Here is a 9816-nt window from a genome sequence, read left to right on the forward strand (position 1 = left end):
AGAGACATCTAGAGATCACAGGCAGGAGAATGCAAGCTTCTGGAAAATTAGTTTTCTGTAGAATGGGTAGCATGATGTGTTTACAGCATGGGAACAATAAAGAAAATGAACGAAATATGAATACGGCATGGGAACAATAAAGAAAATGAATGAAATATGAAACAAATCAGGTCCTGGTTACAAATGATGAAGACCCAAGAGGGAATACCAATGGATTCTAGAGTAGCATGTCCATGGCCTGCCCTTACACAACACCACCCCCAAATTGTGAAGAAAAGCACCTCCTTGGAGGATAGACAGTTTAGGGTGGGTCACATCTGCTAGGGCACCCTGTCCAAAAAGCAGACAATACTACAGGAGCACATACTCAGTGATTAAGCGCAGCACTAGCTGATAAAACCCTCGATAAAATGTAAATAAACAAGACTTTGAACATCCATCCCGTGTCCATCTCGCCAACAAAAATGCATCAACAGCATCATTATTGTCAACTCAGTCACAAGACCAACGAGATGTTGTGTCCTGAGGATCAGAATTCCAGCCCAGAACAGGGAGAACAAGCTACCCTTATCATTAAAACAGGCACCTGACCCATTTGCTTTTATAGACCATTTGGCATCCACTTTAATGTTTTATGTGGCTATAAAAAGCCAAGTGGTGGTTGCTGGGTGTTCTCAGCTGGCTGACCTCAAGTGCCCTGCTGCATTATGCTGTTGCGTGGCACTAACATTTGATCAAGTACAACTGCGCAATGGCTATCGCCCTGACGCCAACCCCAGAACAAATGTCCCCAGAGGTTTTGCTTAAATAGTTGAGTATCACAACTGGTGTATGGAGGAGGGAGAACGGGGTTGTAGGGCACATGACACAGTTGGAGCCATTAGATGCGTTTAGTCTGTAGAAGAAAGCAGATGTGAATTTGATTACCTTGTTAGACTGAGGCTGGTCACTGGCACAGCAGAGATTTTGCAAAACAGGTTTTAACTTGCTTGATGCTTGGTGGGAGTAACCATCATAGCTTTGCTCCATTTGTAAAAGCAGCTTCACCACTAGCATACTCTCCTGTTCTTGTTCGCTCCTTTACACCTGGAAAGAGCTCAACTGGGTGAAATTCAACAGGGGTGAGGTCTAGGGCCTTTGTTATACTGAGGTCAGGGAAGATAACTGAGTGTCTTTTCTGAATTTACTTCCCAACTCAGATTTTAGAAGGTGGAACAATTCTCTTAGTGACACAAGTATTATGTTCCCCACTTTTATTTTGCATGTATTTTTTGGCCTGCAGATTTCCCTTCATGCAGTGAAACTGCAGCTGGAACACTCACCAGGTAATTAAGGACATCCACTTCTCTGCTTAAGGAAGAGGAGCACACCAAGGAGAGTCAGCACCCTGGAGCACCAGCACCCAGCTGGAACCTGTGGTACCACAAGTATCACATTTTACCAGATTGCAATTTAGTTGCTAATCAAATATCTGCCCAATTCTGGGTACTATGTGACAAAAGAGCCAGTCAGTACAGCCTGTCCCGGTGGAGTTGTAACCCCTGGGAGATGGTGAAATTCCTGGTGGCTGCCACCTCTACCTGGCTGTGCCCACCCTCTCCTCACAACCCGATGCACTTGCCCTGTGCATCACAATGCTCCACTAGTACAGATTTTCGTTTGTGCTCCCTATATAAAACTATATAGGTCCAAGTTAGCAGCCACACACTGGGCAGGAGTCACTCGGTAGCTGCTAAAGCCAGCGCAGTCAGATCGAGAACGCCACGACAGCTTTCAAAACCATGGGTAACCACCAAGTAAGTTCTCTTTTAAAATGCATGAGTAGAATGACAGCACTTGAGCATAGAAAGCATCAGAGGCATGAGCAAGAATAGAGACCACAAGCTTCTGAAACCCCTTGGCTCTTCTAGAAGAAATCCATCCAGGTACTTACCGAGAGCCTGGTATTTACATTAATTGGCAGTAAAACACTGAACAATAGATAACCTTGTCTTCATTCTAAATTAGGCAAAACAAAAAAACCCTGTCCTTTGAAGGCACACAAATCTAATTAAAACCCCTGAAGTACTGGCTTTGGCACCCCCTTGAAAATAAACGATGTCTCCTGTCCTCTACCACCAGCCCCACCTGCACATCATGACGTGCTCAGCGCCGTGCTCCCCCTTCCTGCCCCCCGTTCCTGCATCCCACACCCAGGGGTCTCGCGCCAGCCGCACCATTTCTCCTTCTTTCACTGCTGTGAAATAACTACTCGGTGCCAAAGCACCCGGGGTAAGTTCTAAAGCCTCACTCACCACTTCAAGCCATTTTCTTTCCCTGCTTTCTGCTGCATCCACCCCCCACACCCTTGTCTGTCCTTGCTGGCTCCAGTGGGTGTTAAAGGGTCACCGAGAGAACTGCTCAGAGACCAGAGATGGAGGATTAGTTCTCGCTGGCCTATCTGCTGGAGGAACTGGCGCGGGAGTTGGAGGAACAAACCCCGCGCTGCATGCAGGGGAACGGAGCTGACTGAGTTACCTGTGGCAGAAAACAAGCAAAAGGACCAGGAGGAGAAAGTGCGTTTCCAGAGAAGCCACTCTCGTGCACCAGGGTTTTTACCCTGTTAATGTATTTTGAAGATCTGTACTTATTCTCACCTCCCACATCATCTTATATCAGGCTCTATTACATCGAAGACAGAAAGAAACTATCTTTGTGGACCAGCGTACAGAAGAAGTCAGGATATTTAGCTCTGCAGAAGGAGCGGGGATACCAGCAGCGATGCCAAAGCTCTCCTGGGACTTTCACAGATTTGGGGGATCGCCCTCAGGCTCTGGCCATTCAAAGCCAGTCGCTGCCACCTGCTGACAACGGCCCACGGCAGCGATAAGCAGCTACTTCTCATGCACTGCGGGCGTTTCAGTGTTTTATCCTGTTCCTAAACTGGAGCATGGGTAGCACTGGCAGTCAGCATCCAGAAATACTGGTCACGTATCTGACAGCAGAAGTGAGGCCAGGCCATACCCGACAAATGGGTCACCAACCCTCTCCCACCTGCTTCTGACTTTATAAGTGATTGTCACAACTCGAATTAAGTTCTGACCCCATTTTACCACCTCTGACTAGGGCCATCGATGTTCACCGTGCTCGCACAGACCGAGCTGTTCGGATTTGGCTTAGCAAGGAGCAGCAGACATTCAGCCAAAGGCTGAGCCTTCTCTCTAGGTCTAGAAGGGCACAGAGGAGGCACAATCACTCCTGGACTCGTTCACTGCTGGGTATCCAGGACAGCACCAGAGGTAACACTCAGCGATTCTGGGGTTCAGGGCACAGATGCTTTTCCCCAGGTGTCACCCATGCCCTGTTTTCCTCATATGAAGGTCAGCTGCCTGTCCCACGGGGCACTCCTCCATCAGGAACACGGCCCTCTGCTCCACAGGTACCAAACATCTCTGAACTAACACTTGGTCTTAATTGCCAGTTGCAACCTGTACTGCCCTCTCACCTCTCCCTATCTACCATTACCCAGAATGAGTTAACTTCTACCTACAAACTGCTTCCCTAAGGCATACGCCCCAAGCCCACAAAACATCACTAAGGCTTAAAAAATGTAACACCACTTCCAGATTTTAAGCATTTTAGAATTTCTGCAAAGCCACATAGAGCAGTTGCATGGCAGGGCAAGTCATAATCACACATGTCAGCTCCCAAGTCCCACTTCAGAAGTTCCTTGGGTCTCGGCCAGCAGCGACGGCCTGGGAGTAAAACTCTGGTCAGTGAGGTGCAAGCTTCAGAAATCATCCAGTGAACTCGGATCAGCCCCATCAGCTTCCAGGTGTGGTAAGCCAGTGTGCAGTTACATTTGTCAGATAGACTGGGGAAAAGGATATACTGCTGCTGCGTGCTTCCCTCCAAGGCACACGTTTTACACTGGAGCTCTAGTTTCCATTTAGTAATTCTGCAAAAGTCGTAAGGCTGGCTTATGAAATAAATTGTCTAATCCCAACTGGTCCGTCAACTGAGAATATTAGAAACTCTTACTTCAGAAGCCTCTGCGGTAGTAAAGGACATACACAGGTAAACTGATTCAGAAAACGCGTGTGTGTCCTACGAAAAATTGGTACAAACTAGCAAACCTAAAACCACAGTAAGTTCATCTAAATGAAGCCTTTAAGTGTCACTGACCTCCCATCAGGTATCAGAATTATGTGCTCTATTCTGGACTGATAAAAATCACTGGTTTTGAAACAGGAACAGTGAAATCTTGGCATGATCTTCAGGGTTACTCTGAGCAGAAAATGCAAAAGCTCACGTGTGTGTCAGTGCTTAGTACTGCAATTACCTTCATTAAGGATAAAAACCCCAACCTGTAACTAAATAGCTTGATTTGATGATAAAAAAAGTGGTCAAGACAAACTTCTTTTGACTTCGTAACTACTCCTTCTAATTCAGTGTACAGATCTCTAGCTAAGCAAATGTGTTTCAAATCCAACAGAACCATACTGATCACATTTCCAGGTTCTGATGCCATCTGCAATTCACTTCGTGACCTTACCCAGCAGGTGACTGAGACAAAACAAGTCAATGAGCCTTTTCCATTAGTGCTCTGCTCGTCTCAATCAAGCTTCACATCTGTTACGGGACACCAGCACACACCAGGAGCACTGCCTGTAAGCACTCCACAGCTCTGTAGCTTCTTGCTCCTCGGAGCATCAGGAGACTGTGCTGCCTGCCTACAAAGAGCGAAGACCTGTCTGCTTAGCCACAATTACCACCTTCTCCTTTTCTCCATAAAAAGTAACAGACTGAACTGAAACAGGCTACAATTATGAATTACAAAGACTTTGTGCCGACGTCAGTTACTTCCACCCCAAGGCTCTCTGAAAAGCTCTGTGATGAAGTATCACCTTCAAGGAACAATACTCGTAACTCGAGCAACTGTACGTAACAAGCACGAGGACACAGCACCAGGAAGGAAAACTGCTTCCCATTGTTTGTATCAGGTGAATCACAAATTCAACAGCTTTAAAGCGTTGATGCTTGATGCATTCCACAAAGCTCCCTCCTAATAAAGACTCCCAACAAACCGAAGTAAGGCAAGGGCTCTGACTGCTGCTGAAGGGTAACGCCACCAGGCCAGGAGCTGGCATCCTGTTCTCTACCATCTGCCAGCAGCTCTTCAGCTGCAGTCCCCTGCTCTGTGCGCTGCTTCAGAAGACATCTGTTGATTTTTCTGTATCAAGTGCATTACACTGTCATGTATCGGATGCCCCCAAAAAAAGGCTAACAACTCATCCAATGCAAAATATTCACCACCTTAAGTTCAGATATCCTTACTTCCTCAATCCCAAATATTAAAAAGAAGTCCGTTATGTCTTTGTGACAACATGTAAAGCAGAGGTACAGCAACTACCCTACTCAAAGCTCTTACACTTCAAAGGACTTTGAAAGTAGAAGTCTGGAAAAAAAAAATTATCCACCCCTCTACCTCAGTTACTCCTTACACTTTGGTCATTTTAATTATTCCACAATCCTACCTTTCTTCACTGATGAACAGGAAATACCTCCTATTATTCAGCCAGAAAGTGAAACTAGTGTCACTTGTATACAGCAATGAGACGTGTACACAACACCCAAGAGGTGATCCCACCACATGACAGCCAAGTACATAGTTTAACATTAGTGTTCCCCTGCTGAGGCCGTTCTGTACAGCAACCTGAACTGTCATTCAAGTGGTAACTATTAGAAGTACCTCAGTATCAAAACAGGAATAAAAAGTTGTGACCAGGGATGGTGTGGAACCCAAACATCAGGTGAAGTACAGCTGGAACTTAAGCCCTATGGAGGAGCTGTCTGTCACAAGCACTACTACAGGTAGCATTCAAAGTCATTAAAATATCGACTGGCAACATCAGCGTCCATTTGAACGATTTATTAGTATCCTCTTTTTTTACAAGTTTTAGAAAAAGAATCCCAGGATTTTGCCTCCTGTGTGTTTTCGCCTAGCCTCCTCGTGGTCCATGATGCCAGCTGAGGTTGTCAGAACAATGTACCTGTGAAGAAAGAGCAGACGGTTCAGTTTATCATCTTCTACACCTGTGCAGAGCTGACAGCACTAACTTCATTTCTGTACTGCGGCAGAAAAAGATCAGCTTCTGTAAGAATGGACCTCACAGTGGTAACAACTGGCTATGAGACTGAAAAAGAAACTCCTCTCACAAGCACAACTCTGCAGCACTTCTGTTATCCAAGTATTTGCTAAGTCTCAGCAAGAAGTTTTCTTGTGCATTCCCACTGCAAAGTCAGCTCAGCTGCTGTGGCAGTAGCAACTCCAGTTTCTAGACAAAGCCTGCTTCTATTTTAAGCAGGTATTTTTCTTCAGAGCAGGTAGAGTTGCCATGGTGCCAGACAGCTCCTCCACTCCGAGCACTTTGTCTCTCAATGTTTTGAACACCACCGAGCACTGATGCAGATGAAGATCAGGAGCCAGACTGACAACCGAAGCAGCCTCAGTCATTGCTGATGCCAATGTCTGGATTACCAGCATCCTTCATCCACACAGCTTTGTGTTCGAGAACCTCTTGTCCTACCACTCTATAAATAATCCTAAAAATATGACAACACACACTAATAAGCTCTACAGGTAGAGCTGAAGCAAGCAGCTTATCACCAGAGTCTGAAGAACAGCAACGACAAGGAACTGTTAATCCGGTCTTTGCCTCAGACCAGCTGAGCCTCTGAAGACACCTCCAGTTCTGTCATCCTGGTGCACTGAGATTTCACTCAGTCAATTTTGGGAACGAAAAATACGCTGCACAGTAGTAAGATTTTCTATGCTGTAGGTGTCTGTTCAGCAGAGGCTCCAAGTCTCTCATCACTTAATATCTAATCAATTCATACGCGGTCAGGAAGTTTAATTCGAAGCCATATGACCCACCTCGACTGACTGCTAACTTACATGATTCCTCACCTATCTATAACTGCTCAATATTAAAACTAAAATGAGTAAGTGGAAAGTTTCTATTTTCCCAGTAAACTGCAGAAATTGTGAAAACGGGATTTAACCAAGTCAAGTAAAAACAGGTCCTGCTTAGCAGTGCCCCTTTAAAACCGGTTAAAAGGAGCATTTACACAGACGATGGATTTTTAGACCATTATCTACCTGCAGACTGATCAGAGAAGAAAGGTGTCAAGCCAGGCTAACACAGGCAGTACAAAACCGTAATAAACCCACCCCCACTTTTTTACATATGGCACGGATTTAACTTCTCGCAACTTACCCAAACTGACGTGAAGGCAGTAGGTTGTTCTGCCACTTTTCCAAATCCTTCAGCTGAACATCAAATCTGGGACTGATTACACCACACTATAAAACAGAATTCCATTACAGACTTCGTAAACTGGATTTGCACATTTGTCATTGCAATTCACTGGATGAAAGGATTTAACAACTGCAATTACAGTATTTTTGGCAGCAAAAGACTAGAGTACCAAGAAGCACCTCCACTATGCTTACTATGAAACAGTGTTCAGAGTCTCCCACAGCCATTCAGCTGTTACTTCCTTGGCCTTGCCTCCTCCTCCTCATTTAAATTCACTAAGACTGCTGCTGAAGCTAAACTAACAAATTAATGGCTAGGCCTGGGACAGCACAAAAGCATACTATAAACCACTAAAGATTATTAAGCACCCTCTTGTATCATGAAAAAATCCTGCGACTACTCAGGGGTATTCTAATCACCAAATGTGGTAAGCAAAAAACACCTGTGGATTTTAACCAGAGAAATCAACACGCACAAAAGTTAGCAAAGTTTTCAAGTGGCCTGTATTCCTTCCCGACCACGACCTCTAGTACCACCTCCAGTTACCTCACGGGCTCAGATCATCTCAAAAATATCCAAGAGCAAAACAGAAGCACACCGTCCTGCACTGACGAACACTCCTCTGGACCAAACAAGTGTACCCTTATCACTACTATTGAGAAAAGCATTCGATCCAGCTGCACCCCAGGAGATTTGTTATAAAATCACCCCAGGAGAGTTCAAGGAACATTATACTCAAATTTGACAGACATTATACTTATTACAGATACATAAGACCAGTGATCTGAGCAGTGTCAAAATTCTCTGCCTGCTACACTCAAGCAATTTTCAGCTGAAATATTCATTCATTGTGGAGATAGTCCCCAACATATTTTGACCAAGTAATTTTTTTATTTCTTTAGTAAAGAAGCTTAACTGAATAGTGGAGCTGGAAACTACGATGCACAGCAAGTCATCACAGAACTAGACAGCTCAGTCTTTTGAGATAAAATCATCCAAAAAATTTCCAACACACACATGAACACTGTGAATGCCTCAGGAACTTAATAAGCACCAGTAATGTAAGATTCCACGTTCCCACATCTGCAAGTAAAGCCTATCTAGCAGCAGGAGAAAGGTTTGTCTTGTCAACATTTCCACATATTAGACATCAACAGGAAAACAACTCAGTTGCTACCTCCTAAGACAAACCTTCTAGACAGCTTAAACACCAAAGAAACTGATAAATCACTACAGAACCAGAAAGCCTTTGAAGAGAAACACACAGCACTTGCAGACTTCCCTGAAAATCTGTCTTAAAGATTCAGAATTTAAAAGAAACTTAATAGCCAGCCATGCCATTATAAACCTAGGGAAATTAACAAACATCTGATAACCGCTGCTAACATCCATATTGCTTTCATTTACATAGATTCAATAAATAACAACTTCTTTAAAAGTCATACTTTCAGAACTAGAGCAGACAAACATATAAATAAATAAAAAGTCATCTCATTTAAACACCTTCCTGGAGAACTGAATTCAGGAAGACAAATCCTACCTTGTTGAGTCTGCCTGTGAGATTGACAACAATCTTCCCAGCTCTGTGGTCATCAATTATCTCAAATTCTCCAATGTAACCTATGAAAGATCAGCAAAAAAGGCAAATCAAACACAGAACACTTTGCTACATTAACACAACTCGGTTAACTACAATGCACAACTTGTTCAAGCATCTTGATTTACTTTTAGTCAAAAAGCACCTTAACGCAACAGCAGCGAGGCAGCGCTGTGCCCTCTACACTTACCGTGCTTCATCATCACAGTTAAAAACCGGACGATTACTTTGGAGCACGGCCTAATGAGAACTTGGCGTTTCCCACGTTTCTCTGCATTGTTGATGCTTTTGAGAGCATCGGCTAGAACGTTCATGCGCACCATGGTGCCTGTGGGGAAGAGGAGAAGCAGTCAGGTACATCAGCTGGTCAGCAGAAAAAAAATACAGAGAGGTGCGTGTTTTTAAGGTTAATTTTAGACCTCTAAGAACTAAGAGTTACAGAAAGTTAGATTAAAGCCTAAAAAGCATTCTTAAGCTGAAAAGCAAATCAAATCACACGCTCAGATATGCTTAAAGGATTCAGACAAGTTAGGAAACTCGACACACTTATCTGAACTCGGCTTTATCAACATGCATTTAAAAACACCCATCTTGACAGCATTTCACAGGTATGACAACTTTCCCAGGTTAACTGCTTTGGACTTCAAAACTCAATTACGCAGTTATTAGCCCTGCTCAAAATCTAGGTGGTACAGAGCATTCAACACAACAGATGCTGCTCGGCTTTCCTGCCGAACACCTGCAGGATTCAAGCGCCCAACAGCTCTCTGGGGACGGAAACCTGGCACCGACCCGGGCGCTCCCATCGTAACACCGGAGCACCCGGGCTCCCGCAGGGCCTGACGCGACACCTCCCCACAGAATCGCTGCGCTCCTGTCCCGACACGGCCAGACCCCGCGGCACACGGGGACTCCATC

General features: G+C 44.7%; 1 protein-coding gene across 1 annotated transcript; it reads right to left on the reverse strand.

Moving 5' to 3' along the window:
• Positions 1–5896: 5896 nt before the first annotated feature.
• On the reverse strand, positions 5897–9305 carry RPS15A (ribosomal protein S15a). Its single transcript, XM_009875710.1, has 4 exons — positions 9089–9305; positions 8842–8921; positions 7260–7345; positions 5897–6032 (listed from the first exon to the last, which is right to left on the reverse strand). The coding sequence occupies exons 1-4, from the start codon at positions 9219–9221 to the stop codon at positions 5939–5941; spliced, it is 393 nt and encodes a 130-aa protein (XP_009874012.1). The 5' UTR covers positions 9222–9305; the 3' UTR covers positions 5897–5938.
• Between the last annotated feature and the right edge of the window lie 511 nt (positions 9306–9816).

Source organism: Apaloderma vittatum, unplaced genomic scaffold (genome assembly GCF_000703405.1).
Source record: "Apaloderma vittatum isolate BGI_N311 unplaced genomic scaffold, ASM70340v1 scaffold32218, whole genome shotgun sequence".
NCBI lineage: Eukaryota > Metazoa > Chordata > Aves > Trogoniformes > Trogonidae > Apaloderma > Apaloderma vittatum.

What these genes read in the sequence shown, in the direction of transcription:
- RPS15A (XM_009875710.1), bottom strand. Translation starts at nt 9,221, where the DNA reads ATGGTGCGCATGAACGTTCTAGCCGATGCTCTCAAAAGCATCAACAAT. An exon ending in AACTGTGATGATGAAGCACG is followed by an intron (nt 8,922 to 9,088) that starts GTAAGTGTAGAG and finishes GATCTTTCATAG; the next exon opens with GTTACATTGGAGAATTTGAG. An exon ending in CTGCCTTCACGTCAGTTTGG is followed by an intron (nt 6,033 to 7,259) that starts GTAAGTTGCGAG and finishes CTTTCTTCACAG; the next exon opens with GTACATTGTTCTGACAACCT.